Genomic DNA, 16,140 nt, shown 5'->3' on the forward strand with positions numbered 1-16,140 from the left:
GTATTTCTGCTTTAAAAGATCTTATTTTATCCTCTGCCTGTCTTCTTATATTTCCAACTTTAATAAGTACAATTTACAGTATCCAGGGGTACCTCATGGTCCTTTAATTATTTAGCTCATTTTGTTCTCAAGGACTCTACCCTACCACCCACGTTTTAATCTACATGTCCTCTTCACAAAGCGGGTCCATTGTGATCTGTCAGCCGCAGACTCTGCATGGATGTGGAGCTGTAGAAGTGTACATTAGAAGTGTTCTGATCACACTAAAAGAAGTCCCCAAAAATAGATAGAAAGACTGGTTGTGCCTAATATCATTTTAGTAGCCAGGTACCTAATTTCTTATTTTCTTTGTCTTCATAGAAATTTGAAAAGAAAATTGTGGGGGAGGGCAGAATCAAACACCACTAGTAAGAAACCTTTTAAAATTATAACCAATCAATTACATTTTGATATTTTTCAATATAGTGTTAACTTTAGCTACAATTTCCCAAAGGATAAAGACAAATTCACACTCACTGCATGACCTGAGAACATTCCTTAGGGATATGGTCAGCAACATTCCACCTTCCTCATGCCCCAGTGAGAATCTGTTCAATATGTCTTCTCCAGTCTTCTATTTTATAGATATATGTTGGAGATTGGAGGCGTCCAATGGTACAAAACTCTATACAAAAGCATGCTAAACATTGTTCTAAAAACTAGAATGATATGAGAAACCACACAATATAGAGATACATGTATCATTATAAAGTATCTAGGTGAGAACACTCAAATGAGAAGAATATGCCTGTACAGAATGAAAAGAAACTTGAACCTCTAATAGACTTTCTAAATTAATTAACATATAAATAAATTTTAATATGTTCTTTTCAATTTCATTAGCAGTGTAACTGACTATTCTATGAAAACATGTAAGTACAGAAGTTAAAAATAATCCAAGTGCACTTTATTTCTTTTCATCTATGATCAGGTTGTCCAATATATTTTATTTGCCTTATGTTGCTTATGGAAGAAACAATTGGCACTACTTCTACACAGTAATGGTTTCTGAATATATCTAATTGCCTAGGAATATAATCTGTACTTGATGTGTATGATGGTACAGTTATTTGCACAATTTATGAAAGCTGAAAAAAATCACAAAAAAATAGGAAATTTTGTGCACCTGTAAAAACATGTTTGTATGCACCATATAAACTCATCAATATTCTACTGTTTTGACCTAATATATAACTGGTTTATTAAATATACTGATTACAAATGCCCTTACATTTTAGGATAAGCTAAAATGTTGATGGGAGTAGGACCTTTGGACCAAGATTGGGGACTCCAGGTCTCTCTCCTCATAGAATGAATGACTTCAGATTTCTTTCATATTTTTGTAAATAGGGACCTAACTGGTTGGATGCCCAGATATATGCAGACATGTCTATATAAGGCAGGGTCAGGTAAAAGATGGCACTTTCCTAGTGAGTAATTTGAAGAGTTTAATACGGGATAGTTGACAAAAGTCTGCATAGGGTGTAGTAAAACCAACCAATGATGCAGAAACTCAGAAGAGGATCAGGTCTGAATGGAATAGGGGGAAGAAAGGTAACCAGAATCCAGAAAGGTCCTTGTCAAGGTATGTGACTCAGGGGTACAGCCAACCCTACAGAAAATATGCAAGATAAATCAATATTCTTTCTCTAGTCCCCAGTACTTGATCCAATCTGGAAGACAGAGAACAAAAGAACACATGGATGTTGTCTATATGGATAAGTTACCTGTGCACAGATCATTGCAAAGAATAGTAGACGGTGCATCTGGTTTTATTAATTCAAATCCTCACTCTGGTAACTCCCCTGCCAGGCTCCATACATCAACTCTATTACCCTCCACCTGCCCTCCAGTTAATATTTCATAACAGTAGAACAATTTCAGGAGAAACTGACATATGATCCCCATTTTATTTTTATAACTTTATTAGGGTTATCCTTACAAAATTGAATGAAAATTTTTAATGTATATACTATGTCAAAATATAAATAATAAAATTAATTTTCTAATATGCAGATTATCACTAGATTTAGTGAAACACTATATCTTTCAATGATTTTTAAACTTGGAAACATATATGATGCCAGTTAGATAAGAAACAGTATGTACCCCATTAGAAACAATATTGTATAAGTCACTGATTTTTGTGCTGCAATTACTAGATAAAAAAAACTCCTGGGTCAGGAGGAAATTGAATCCAATGGTCACATTATTGCAGAGTTTGGTACACAGTATGATTTTCGCAGAGTTTCAACCATCAGTTCACTTGGCTGTAAATTGCCAGGCATATTAAAGAAAAGCTGACTGAATCTTACCGTGTGCTGCAGCATGGTTATTTGCCAATGTAGTCTAAGTCACACTTTCTATTCATGTGCTGCTCCACAGAACAGCTCAGATATGTCAGGAATGTTACTGAGCTGCCAATATGTCAAATGCATGGTAGAAAGTACATGGTGGAAAGCTTTCCCTTTTGTTTTCTTGATTACATTAGTGTATTCAGAGCTCCTTTATGGCTCCAGATGGGCACCACTTGAACAAGTGCTTTTCTTTTTATAAAACATTGCCATGCCATTATGACAGGGAAATATCCATTGTTGTATTACATTCTGTTTTACTACAATATTATTAACCCAAACGCTTGAGGATTCAGTCTTGTTTTTCAAAAATTGGAAATAGCCACAGGCTTTGAAATTTCTTGAATAATTCTCAGTCTGAAGTTGAGAATAGGATACTTTTCCTTTAGTAATTCAAACCAAATATCTACCGGCCAACCTCCTTTTCCTATTTCTAAATATCCAGTAGCAAATAAAGATAGAGGTTCAATTATCAGGCAGCTAAAACTAAGCCTGCAAATTCAACCTCTTTTTTTTTTTTTTTTTTTTTTTGAGACAGAGTCTCTCTGTTGCCCAGGTTGGAGTGCAGTGGCACGATCTCTGCTCACTGCAACCTCCACCTCCCAGGTTCAAGTGATTCCCCCACCTCAGTCTCCCCAGTATCTGGGACTACAGACACGCACCACCACACCTGGCTAATTTTTGCATTTTTAATGGAGACATGGTCTTGCCATATTGGTCAGGCTGGTCTCAAACTTCTGACCTCAAGTGAACCCCCCACCTCAGCATCCCAAGGTGCTGGGATTACAGGTATGAGCCACCATACCCAGTCAAATTCTACCCTCACATTTCCGAACTGAAGCAGAAAATACACTACTTTTTTGCACTCAAGGCCAGAAAAGAGATTGGAGGTGCAGAATATGAGAGGCAATGAGTCTAAGAAGTCATGCGTTGTAGGAGAAAGCTCAATGAGTAAGAATAAGGACACCTGGGTTCTGCTCTTAATTCTGTCCCATAACGCCAACTAAATCTTTTAGCTTCGGAAACCTTATCTGAAGATTGAGGATAATAGCAGTTCCCTACTCTAGTTTATTGGATTATACTGAGAATCAAGGAAGATTGTGTTATGACATTAGAAAATGCTACAGAAATAGTAAAGTTCTGTATAAGTACAACACAAATGAAAAGAGCAGAAGTAAATTGTTATATGAAAATATAACAATATTCAATAGCAATAAAAATACTATTGACACACACACACACATACACACACACGATTTCCAATAAAGCCTTTCTATACAGAATAATCAAGGCTTACAGACAATCATTTGGGAAGGCAAAAATATGATCAAAGTAATTAATATAAACTTTAATTACCATGTTTACCAAAATGTATTTCATGGAAATTCTTTAAACAGGCTATTTATAGGTGTTAGGTTAAAGGAAGGGAGGGTGGAAGGAAGGAGGGTGAGAGGGAGAGACAAAAGAAAACGGAGATTCTATTGTAAAATAAAATAAATTTGGAGATTAAATTTAAACAGGTAAGATTTTTCAGACTTTAATATCCTTATATTTAACCTCATCATTACATAAAGTGGGGTATAGAGAAGGCAGAATTTCCAAAATTTTATGTCAGTTGAAACTGCTGGAATATACTTTGAAAAATGCTGTTATAGAGGGATTTGCTTAGTCAAGTAATTCTGGAAAGCAGCCAAATCCTAGAACAGTGAAGTTAGCAAGTTCCTTAATGCACACAGAAGATCAATCAAAGTAAACACCAAAAAGAATAACCATGGCTAACATTTGTTCAGTAATTCACAGATAATAAAACATTCTCACATAATTATCTCTTCTGATTCTCCACCCATTTTTGATAAATAAGTATTATATCAACATGTGCAGATAAAGAAGCAAATGCTATTGGAGTGTTAGTGTCTAAGAGCACAAAGCTGGTGGCAGAACATTAGTCTCAAATGTAAAGTGTCCAGTCCATAGGGTTTCCATTATAACCTGCTGCTTTACTGTTGAAAAAAGGAAGAGGTCTTATTCTTGTTATAAGGTTACTAGTCCTAGCTTAAAGGTCCCACTGTCACGACTTCATACAACCTTCGTTACTTCCCAATGACCTTATCTCCAACTATCATCACATCGGAGGTTAGGGCTTCAACATAGGAGTTTTGGTGAGGAGACACAAACAACAAATTTATAACAATATCATTTTATACAGTTGAAGACAGGCTTGAGGCATAAATCATAGCTCATGGACTTGTGGTAAGAGAGGGGGGTAGAAAGTGGAAGTAGTATGCCAATTAAATAGATTAGTGGCATCATTGTAGATCAAAATGATTTTATCAAGGTCCACCAGTTCAGATTGGCATGCTATCTAAGGCCTTACACTTTAGCCTTACACAGAATGCCCTTAACTACTTGCCAGGCTGCAGATCTGTGTCAGTCATTCCATTCTAGTTCCTGGATGAAGAACTAAAACTGCCTACTATATGTGGTCACACACAGTATTGGTGACCACCTAACAGCTAACAGAATATGGTTTTATATCTGAAGGTCAGGGAGTATAGCTTTTGACAACTTATTTGTCCTCTGTAATTTTATCCTTGATCATAGTTACTCATTTCCTTGGAGTGCGGAAAGTACCTTGAAACTTAATAAGGACAGAAATCTCCAAGTACCTTCAAAATTATCTGGGTATCTGAATGATTGAATAGGGCTTTCAATTACCTTGATGCATGCTGAGTGTATTGAGTTCTGCTAAATGATTAAGGTGTCCTTTGTTCTAGCTGAATCCCCTTCCAAGGAAAGGGGCTGTTAAGCTGTGTAGAGTGGCAACAGGTAAAATTTTAGGAACACCTCCTTGGCCACAGCTGTGTCCTGGAGTAAGTAAAGTCCTAGGTTCTCTTACCACCTAATCCAGCAATTTGAAGCTGTGAGGTAGAACGAGTTTGGGACTACCCTGTTAGGCACTGGCCTCAGGGTTTCAGAACAAGTGGTAATTCCTAAAAACTTCAGTGAAATGGAGTAATCGTTTGAGCATTGCTTGCTCATTTGGTGGGCACTTCAACAGAGCACTGGGATGCTTGAGGTGAGATCTTTATAGATGGGACCTGAGCCTGAAATTGGAAAGGATGAGGGGGTTGGTGGCTTTGGGCATGGGTAAACTGAATGCCAAATCTAGGTCTTGATAGACGCTAACTTGGGGAAGCAAAAACAACTAAAAAACTTCCATCTATGAGATGAAAGTAAAGTATATAATCTGTAGGGTCCAGCCCTACAGGGCCTGTGGATTTTTCTCTTCATGTGAGGAGACAAGAGATCGTAGAAATAAAGACACAAGACAAAGAGATAGAAGAAAAGACAGCTGGGCCCAGGGGACCACCACTACCAAGACGCAGAGACCGATAGTGGCTCCGAATGTCTGACCACACTGCTATTTATTGTATACAAGGCAAAAGGGGTAGGGTAAGGAGTGTGAGTCATCTCCAGTGATTGATAAGGTCACATGAGTCACGTGTCCACTGGACAGGGGGCCTTTCCCTTTTAGGTAGCCGAGGTGGAGAGAGAGAGGACAGCTTACGTCATTATTTCTTCTATGCTCTTCTCAGAAAGATCAAAGACTTTAATACTATCACTAATTCTGCCACTGCTATCTAGAAGGTGGAGCCAGGTGTACAGAGCGGAACATGAAAGTGAAACAGGAGCGTGACCGCTGAAGCACAGCATCACAGGGATACATTTAGGCCTCCAGATGGCTGCAGGCAGCCTTGACTGATGACAGGCCTTCCACAAGAGGTGGTGGAGCAGAGTCTTCTCTAACTCCTCCAGTAAAAGGGAGACTCCCCTCCCCAGTCTGCTAAGTAAGGAGTGCCTTTCCAGGCACTGGCGCTACCGCTTGACCAAGGTCCGCTAGGCAACAGGCACCTTCCCAGGCACTGGTGTTACCACTAGACCAAGGAGCCCTCTAGTGGCCCTGTCCAGGCGTGACAGAGGTCTCATACTCGTGCCTTCTGGTCACTTCTCACTGCGTCCCTTCAGCTCCTATCTCTGTATGGCCTGATTTTTCCTAGGTTATAATTGTAGAACAGAGATTATTATAATACTGGAATAAAAAGTAATGCTAGAAACTAATGATTAATAATATTAATATATAATCATATTTACATTCTATTTCTAGTATAACTATTCTTATTCGCTATATATTCTTTATTATACTGCAAAAGCTTGTGCCCTCAGTCTCTTTCTTTGGCACCTGGGTGGCTTGCTGCCCATAATAATCCAATATAAATACTATATGGTGGATATATATATATATAGAGAGAGAGAGAGAGAGTTTTAATTTTTTCAGTGGTATGTCTACTTTTTTGGGGAAAGAAGTAGGCCACAGGGTAGGCAATTTTATCCAAGTTGGCTGAATCACTATACTTCTTCACTACCAGTTACTGACCCATGAAGGATGACTGCTAATTCATATGCTGTCTTTCTTTGCATTAATTTTAAAAATAGAATCACTTTCTAAAAATACTTTAGTTCCAACTATCAGAAAATTATCATAATATACATATTTTGAGTGAATAACTCATTTTACAGACATCTGTTGGAAAATTACAGTAATAAATATACACAACTATGACTTTTCTATAAGAATGGCACAAGTGTAATAGTAGTTTTGTACCCTACAACCCCATCCATATCACAGTGATTGACTATAGTGTGTGTTCTTGATCTGAGTTGGATGTACAAAAATTTTCTCCTGAGAGCTTGCTGTGATGACCATCCTTTTCTAGTTGTAAGGTTGTGAAAATGTGAGCATGAGTTTACCAGTGACCAAGGTTCAAATTTGTGGAGAAAATGGTATACAGGCAAGAAGCCAATCCGCAAAAGGGGAGTGGGAAATAGAGTCACAAAGAAATAGTCCCAGTGATTCTAGAATTTCTGGCTCCAATTCTACCTGAGGATATTTTTATCCTCACTTTTCTATGGTTCAACTATGAGACATTTTTTTCTGTTGAGTTGAGCAAAATTCAGATTTTGTCACATGGTTAAAAAGTCTTCCAATTAACATACATTGGATGTTCTCTTAATCCATTTGGGCTGCTATAATAAAGTACCACAGACTGGATGGCTTATAAAGAATAAAAATTCATGTCTCACATTTCTGGGGCCTGTGAAGCCCAAGGTCAAGACACGAACTGATTTCGTGTCTGCTGAGGTTCTACCTCCTTTTAGAGACAGGTCTCACTGTAGCCTCATATGATGGAAATAGGGAGGAAGCTCTCTGGCACCTCCTTTGTAAGGACACTAATCCCCTTCATGTGGGCTTTGTCCTCATGAATTAATAAATCCCAAAGGCCCCATCTTCTAATACAATTACCTTGGGAGATAGGATTTCAAATTAATTTTGGAGGAATAATCACACCATAGCAGAGGTCAAATAAAATGAACTCACTATAGTTAAGAATGAGGGCAGGAAGAGATACTCCGAGTAATCCCACTTTGTATTAGAGTCATGTAGAGAATTATCTAATTGTTCCTGCTGGGATTATGTATAATTAAATCTAGTGGCACATCTACTCTTAGCATAGATTCTTGCTCAAGCATTTACAAATATTTGTTGAATTGAATTAATTTCAAAACACACAGAGACAACAGTTTACTCATTCATTCATTTTGTTAAGTATTTATTGATCAGCCTTTTTGCAATAGACAGAGTTCTAATTTCTCAGGATATTGTGTTGAGTACTTACATTTAAACTCCCAGGTCTCATTTTTTTAAACCTATATACATCAACAGTAGATAGTCATCATGCCAAAAGCAGTTGATACATTAAAAGGAGACATTGTCCAGAACAATAGAGACAATTCAACAAAATGTATTAGTGAACAAGGAATTCTAGCTCTCAATTCATTTTTCCCTAGATGTGATATATTGGATATGCCATTTAGCCTACTAAGGTCTTAACATTTAAGTAGATGCTCTTTAGATTTATACTTATTTAAGATTTATCTAGATGTTCTTTAAAGCTTATAATAAACAGAAATTTAACTAGATGATTTTTAAGGCTTATTCCAGGTAAAAAGAAACTTAAAGTCTTTATTTTAATCTCTCAAATTGGTGGTTTTCAAAGTATGGTCCCCTACCAGCATCCTAGAAATTTGTTAAAATACACATTTTAGACCTCACCCTAGACATACTGGACTACAAACCCTGGGGCAGGGAGTATAGCAATCTTTTTTTTTTTTTTTTTTTTTTAAGAAGTTCTGATGGGTACTAGAGTTTCTCAACCACTACCTGGACATATAAAATATATTTAATAGTAAATATATGTATGGAAAACTTTTCTAATTTTTCACAGCTATATCACTGATATGGTTAGGCTTAGTATCCCCACCCAAATCTCATCTTGATTTGTAATCTCCATAATCACTACGTGTCAAAGAAGAGACCAGGTGGAGGTAATTGAATCATGGGGGCAGTTCCCCCATGCTGTTCTCATGATAATGAGTGAGTTCTCATGAGATCTAATGGTTTTATAAGGAGCTTTTCCCCATTCACTCCACACTTCTTCTTCCTGCCACCTTGTGAAGAAGATGCCTTGCTTCCCCTTCACCTTCCCCCATGATTGTAAGATTCCTGAGGCCTCCCCAGCTATGCTGAACTGTGGGACAAAATATTTTGGGAATATTCTTATGCTTTTTGTGAATTTAAAATTATGTCAGTGTCACAGAGTTTATTTCCTATGGGTTAATTACTAGGGATCAGCTGCAGTGGATTAAACACACACACGCACATACACATATGCACACACTTGAGAATACTGATGAAGGCTTGTAACTGAAGAAACAAAAACTAGATGATCTCTTGTAATTATCCAATTCTTCCTGTTACAAAACTCAGAAAATGATTAATAGAGAGACAGGGAAAATAAAATCCTGGGTTTACAATCACTTCTGTAAATGAGTAAGACCCTCCTTTATTTAGAAATCCTTTCTAAGTTAATAAGTAATGTGGTTTGGGTGTGTACATTTGCAGCTAGCACTAGTACATTAATGAACTTATAGAAAGATTTACCAGAAATTGTATTAGGTGTCACTTTTGCTGTTTGGTCTCTATAACTAGAGTCTAAAACATCCTACATACTGATCTCTGAGAGAGTCTAGGATGACCCAAAGGAATGAAAGATTTTTCCATAGGGTAATACAAAAATAGGAAGTAAATACACTTGATTTATATTCATGGGCCCTTTTTATTCTGTCTTCTCCTCCTCAATATTTTTAACTCTCTTTATAAAAGTTTCTTCTTTAGACATATTTTATGGAGATTTGCTTTAAGTGATCCTTAATGACTAGAAGATAGGGACAGACACCACTGCTGCAATCCTACCAGCTTTCTCAGTTTGGGCCTGGAAGCCAATTTTAACTTTTCCCTATTCAGTTAACTCCATATTGTATAAAGATATAGATAGATAGATGATAGTCATTATCTCAGAGTGAATTGTGGTATGGGTGTGGGTGGTGTGTTTCTAAGCAATAATTTTGATTTGATTTTAAGCCAGAATTATTTGTTTCAGTAGCAGCAGTAGATATTAGAGTATCAGAAGATAACAGTTTTCTTTCTTTCTTTTTTTTTTTTTTTTTTTTTTTTTGAGACAGAGTCTCGCTCTGTCGCCCAGACTGGAGTGCAATGGCGCGATCTCGGCTCACTGCAAGCTCCACCTCCCGGGTTCAAGCAATTCTCTCCCTCAGCCTCCTGAGTAGCTAGGATTACAGGCACCCACCACCATGCCCGGCTAATTTTCGTATTTTTAATAGAGATGGGGTTTTGCCATCTTGGCCAGGCTGGTCTTGAACTCCGGACCTCGTGATCCACCCATCTTGGCCTCCCAAAATGCTGGGATTACAGACATGAGCCACTGTGCCTGGCCTGTGTTTTTGTTTTGTTTTGTTTTGTTTTAATCTTTAGTGAATGAGATTCAGAGTAGCATGGATATCTTCTTATATCGTGGGAGGATTATTTTGTCACTGTGAAGGAAAATACAATTTCCTTTCCTCCTCTCCAATATCCTTGTCTAAAGTTTGACTTAACTTTGAGTTTGGGGGCTTTCTTACCCACTTGCCTACTATTAAGAGTCAAAAAATAATTCTAATCTAGAAGAATAGTACTTTCTCTTTTTCCCTACCATTAGCTCTGGCTATTTTTGACAATTTTGGAGAGTCTGTAAACCTGATATAATTATTTTCATGTATATTTTTATAAAATGAAGAATTTGAGGATATAAAGGATGTTTAAAAAAATCTAATTATCCCTACCTCAGAGAACTCAAGCATATTACTTATTTAACACTTATAATCATTTCTTCTCTTTTTCTTTTCTCCAGTTTGCATGCTGCAGACTTGTTCTTATAATCTCTTCTTACGTCTTTCCAGCAGCATCTGCTTTTCACCTTTCCTCATTTCTTCCCCTGATTTTTCAATGCAGTTTTCAATGGTTTTCTTTTGACACCACTTTCAAATTTCATTTTTTTCTTCTGTTCTCTTTCTTCCTCTATATTCCACATATGACTTCCAAAGGTTTTGTAAAGATGAATTGTCCAGGATGAAGAGAGTGATTGATTAACAGCCTGCAGAACTGGGAAGAGGAGAGTTGCCAAGATTGTCTTCATGTGTAGAAGCATAGTGGAGCTACCCAGAGTGTGAGAAGCAAGAAACAGAGAGCCGTGCTAACGCATGACGAAAAGCGGAAGCCTATTAAAAGAATGATCTGGAGGAGTGTGCAGTGAAGAAAATAGAGTCAGCCTGCCGGGTCAGTAGCTAATAGCCCATGGGTTTGCAACTAAGGAAATTAAAACTCTAGCTAATGAGAATTGTAGACACCTACTGAGAGTGAACCGAAGGCTTCCTATTAACTTCCCTTCCTGGGTCTTCTTGACAGAAAAGTCAGAAAGTTGTTTCCTAATTGTGTAGTAGCAAAAGAGTTGAAATGGAGGTTTAAAAAATGATGAAAGAGAAGTTTGAGGCAAACTCTTACTCAGCTCCTTCACGAGGTCCAAATAGGATGCCTCCCCCACTCCACTCAAAATGTAAATCAGCATAGGTCACAAAAAGAGGAAGGACAGTTAAAAAAAAAAAAAGAGTTGGGCCAGATAAGACATACAGCCAAGACGACTCAAGACAGTCAGCGGGAATTTGGGGTGTGGGGACTTCAAATTAATATATCCAATATTAGCTTTGTGGAATTAGCAGGATTAGGGTACCTCTTTCAAGAACACTGGTTAAATTTCATGATTTCAATAGATGACCAATAGCTATTATTATGTACCTCCCCCCGCTTTTTTTTTCCTGCAGAAGTAAAAAGTTTGTTTGACTCGCAGGTCACCAAGAGATTGATTAGAGGCCTCTCGACATCATTTGGGCCACTTTACAGACTGTCTCCAACTCCTGATCCCACTGTGGTTCTTTCTGAATTGATCCAGGTCCCTGCTAGCAAGTGAAGCAGAAAGAATTCAGGCTAGTTGTGAGATGACATACAGCAGGCTGAGATGATGGGGACATTTCAGAACCAAGAGGAGGTGGCGGGCAGGACACAGACTTGTTTCTCCCACCTTGATGCCAACGTGGTCTGGGAGAGATCTCGAAGGGCAACGTGGAGGGGACTGCTAGCGTCAGCCAGGGCGCCGCGGTCCGTCGCCCCTCTCCGCGGGCGGGGAGCGAGCGCGTGTGCGCGAGAGCGGCGGGCGGCGGCAGGAGGAAGCGCAGGCGCGCTGCTCGCCCGTCTGCAGCCCCGCGCCGAGCGCCGCGTCTCGGGAGTTGATGGCAGCACCACTGTGCGGCCGCCCGGCCGAGCGCGCAGCGCAGCCACACGCTGCTGCCCAGGGAGCGCCCAAGATGTGGGGGGACCGGGGCGGCAGCGGCTGTAGCAGCGCCAGGGACGGGGGCACGCAGCAGCCTCCGCTCGCTCGCCTGTCCTGACCTGCCTCGCTTGCCCCCAAAGAATGTCAGCCAAGTCTAAGGGGAAACCCTCCTCGTCCTGTCCAGCCGAGGGACCGCCGGCAGCCTCCAAAACCAAGGTGAAGGAACAGATCAAGATCATCGTGGAAGATCTGGAATTAGTCCTGGGCGACCTGAAGGACGTGGCCAAGGAACTTAAGGAGGTGAGAGGCGCGGGGGTGGGGAGGGAGTTCGGCGCCCTTCGACCCCTGCGGGGTCCCCTTCCCATTTTCGGCAGGGACCGCCAGATTTCCAAACTCCTGGGAAACTACAGAAAAGGCGCCTGCAGACGGACTTTCTTTGCTCCGGATACTCCTGAGAGGAGTTGTTGTTGCACTTTTTAATTTTTTTTTTTTTTTTTTTTTTTTAATCAGGAAGGAATCAACTAGTGTTTTAATCGATGGACCTGGGCTGGTGGGAAGGGTGAACGCACGCGTGTCTCTGAATCTGTGTGTGTGACGACGGGGGAGGGGGTTAGCTGGGGGTGTGTCGGCAGAGGAAGTCGTGAGCAGCCCGGCCAGAGCGTGCAAGATGCTCCTCTCCTGCCCTCTTGCTTCCCCAGAGTCCTTTGGCAAGTCCGCTGCCTATCTGGCAGCCTCCCCAAGTCGGGGCTGAAGAGGGGCCGGGTTCTGGGCCCTGGGCCAGATCAGGGAGGGCAGCCTGGGGGAAGCTTTGCTCAGACTCCCCTCCCTGTCTCCTGAGCCTTGCTGCAGGGAAGGCGACCCGGGCTGCTGGCAGCCTTGGGGCTAAGGAGGGGATCTGGGACTTTCTCACTTTCTCAGTTTCTGAAGCATCCCCTGCTCTCCTCCGAATGTCGTTCCCAGTAACTCTGGGCCTTCCTGACACCCTCTCTCTCTTTTCTTCCTTCCACCCTGTCGCCACTTGGCACTGAACCCGAGGAGCAGGACGCGCAGGAGAGTGTGTGTGTGGCCGGGGTCTTGCCACTGGCGTCGTGGCTCTCTGCAACTGGGACTGCTTCGGTTCTTCCCCCCCTTTTCCTCTATCTCACTTCTGTTCAGCCCTACTCCCGCCCGCCCCTAGCCCCAGGTGATCCAGATGGAAAGAAGCAGGGAAGGTGTCAGGGTTGAGGCTGCGTAACTCAGGCGGCGGCTCCGGGCGGGGGCGGGGGCCGGGCTGGGAGGGGTGGGGTCTCCCGAGCCAGGCTGGCTGCCGGCGGCGTCGCGGAGCTGGTGGCAGAGTCCCAGCGCGCCGCTCACTACTGAATGGGCTCCTGGTGCGGTTCTCGGTGAGGGAGTCAGTAGCTCCGCTTGCGTGAGAGCTAAGACTGGAACTTCGAAGGTGGTGGTGGCTGCAGCGGGAAAAGAAGGGGTGGGGCGCAGTCTAGGTCCAAAATTGTAATCCTGTTTCTGAAGCCAAGGGGGAGGAGACTGAGGGTTGTTTGGATGACTGGCCTCTAGAGATTAACCTCCTGTATTCAATTTCCAAACCAAATTTCAAGAGCCCCGTCGTCTTCCTTCCCTCCCCCCATTACCTCTATGAAATGAACTCCGCATTTGTTACCTAATATAAGTCTGTTAAAATGGGCCATTCGTCACCAGGGTTAAGTTTGCCAATGGCAAATGTCGTTCCTGTAGGTTACTCCGCAGACAGAACATAATTACTACTGAGGTCCTGAGAGTGGCTGTTAATATAGATTCAGGGATAAAACTTGTTCGTGTTTTCAGGGTTTCTCTAGGATTATTGCTTCACAACTGGTTGACAGATGGTGGGGTTATGCATTGAAATTCAATTCTAAAAATGCTGTCCCTTTCTTTGTTATTCTTTTATATGACATCTTTGGCAGACTGTGTTTTCATCTGAAACATTATGGCGTTTTAAAAAATGAAATTGGGCATATTCCTTTCGGCAGAATTGTGCTTAATAATTGGTAAGGTTTCTATGGGGAATGTAGAAAACCTACAGCGGCACAGAAACGTATTTACTGTTATCATGAGGCTGAGACTAAAAGAAAAGTAGTTAAGCAGAATTCTGCATCTGTGAGCCATACTTCCTTATATTATAATGCCAGTCCACTCACTTTTTTTGCAAAGAATAAATGACAAGAAACTACAGATGGTCCTGGTTTTACTTTGCATCATTATTTATGGACATTTAGAGATCAAGTAGATCTGTAGTGAAATCTTCAACCTCCCTGTGGTTATTGGGTAGAATCACAAAAATGTAAATCAGGAAATCTGTTGATACCACTTTCTGTGTCTTCATTACTGAAGATTTTTTAAGGTGAAAAAAAAAAAGGTTGTTTATAAGAGGAATAGAAAGCAGAGATAATGTACAACCCAGTAGATGAAAATATATAACAGATCTAGAGATACAATTTTGACTCAACATTTTGGAATATTTGTTTGCCTTAAGGATCTGTTTGAGTAAAAATCTCACCATGAAACTGAAATTTATGACTGATAAATAATGTGATGTGATTGTTAATTACTTTTGTGGGGTATCATCATCCTAGATTTGCATAAGAAAGTGTACCTACTATGGCCAAATCCCAAAACATTGGCTATTCATATAATACGAAGGAAAGTATTTTGAGAACAAAGTATTTATAGGGAATGTTTAACCTATGACATCTTGCAGTTGTCCAGCATGTATCTTTTTAGGATAATCCTGCATATGTGAGTGAACATGTCTTGGTATAGTTTTGGATAAAGAAATAACAAAACTTGGTATATTACAAAGCTTGTTGGTTTCTGTAAATGAATGTTACTGTTCATCAGTTGTCATATTCAATATTCTGGCAGTTTAAAATGAGTACGTGTCAAATATACACTGCTATATTTAGAATTCTAACTCCTTTATTGGCAATGCTAGGCTTTTAGACCATAATATATTTTAATATAAATTATCGGCGAGCTCTTCTTAACTTGGAACAGAAATTAAAAATAAAAAAGTAGTTATGACTGTATCACTATGTCAGTCATCACATAGTATTTGTTTTTTCTTTCTGCTTTCAAAAAATATCTAGTTAAAATGCAATCTTCTTTAATTCTGTTCTTTGTTTTTGCATAATTTATGCACCAACAGTATTAAACTTTGGTTTGAGGTTATTCTGAAATTGCTTTTCTTCATAGAAGTTCTCTGGGCTTAAGTCATCTGAAAACTCAGGTAGTAGAATAGATTCAAACATAATAGTAATTGCTTGAAACACTTTAATAAATAGTGACAAAACTCCAGTCTGCTCAGCAAGATGAGTTGTTGTTTTGGGTATCTGTTTTATGATTATTTCGTTCTAATTGCTTAATCAGTTATAATTGGATTATATATTAGAAGCAGAGGAACAGGCTTTCTAGAAAGTCCAAGAGCAGCCTTATTCTACTGTCAGAATTTAGTAAAATCTCAAACAATTTGACTTTTCAGAAATAATATGGGTCCTTTAGTTTTCTATGCAATTAATTTATTGGAAAAGCCTTAAATATAATTCAGTATACTTATTGAGCACCTACCATGTTCAAAGTACTAATACCACCTTTTTAATTGCCACCAAGATGAATAAAGCATTGTTTCTGGTCTCAGTGAGCTCCAAAGGTTAGGTAGGGATATATTTATCCGGTCTTTCAACCTCAGCACTGTCAAAAGGCATTGTGGCCTTTAGTGGCCACTCTCACTGCAGGCTTGGGGAAATCGAGAATTGAGAATAAGAATGAGTATATGTTGATTTATAAAATGATGCATGCTGCATACTTAGTAGTATGGCAAGTCTTTGATGAAGAAAGAAGCTTAAAAAGATTAAAATATATGAATTTTGAGAAAT

At 39.9% G+C, this 16,140-nt stretch overlaps 1 protein-coding gene across 2 annotated transcripts in view; it reads left to right on the top strand.

The window, feature by feature from the left end:
• The first annotated feature begins 12,112 nt into the window (after positions 1-12,112).
• Positions 12,113-16,140, top strand: part of PRR16 (proline rich 16) — a 307,448-nt gene continuing 303,420 nt past the window's right edge. For both annotated transcript variants that reach the window (XR_004183809.1, XM_003900030.4), the window contains exon 1: positions 12,113-12,532. Coding sequence is in view for 1 of the 2 variants with exons in the window: in XM_003900030.4 (XP_003900079.1) it covers positions 12,374-12,532 (159 nt within the window). In the remaining variant the exon portion in view is untranslated. The remainder of the gene's footprint in view (positions 12,533-16,140) is intronic.

This window comes from Papio anubis, chromosome 5 (genome assembly GCF_008728515.1).
Source record: "Papio anubis isolate 15944 chromosome 5, Panubis1.0, whole genome shotgun sequence".
Classification (NCBI taxonomy): Eukaryota; Metazoa; Chordata; class Mammalia; order Primates; family Cercopithecidae; genus Papio; species Papio anubis.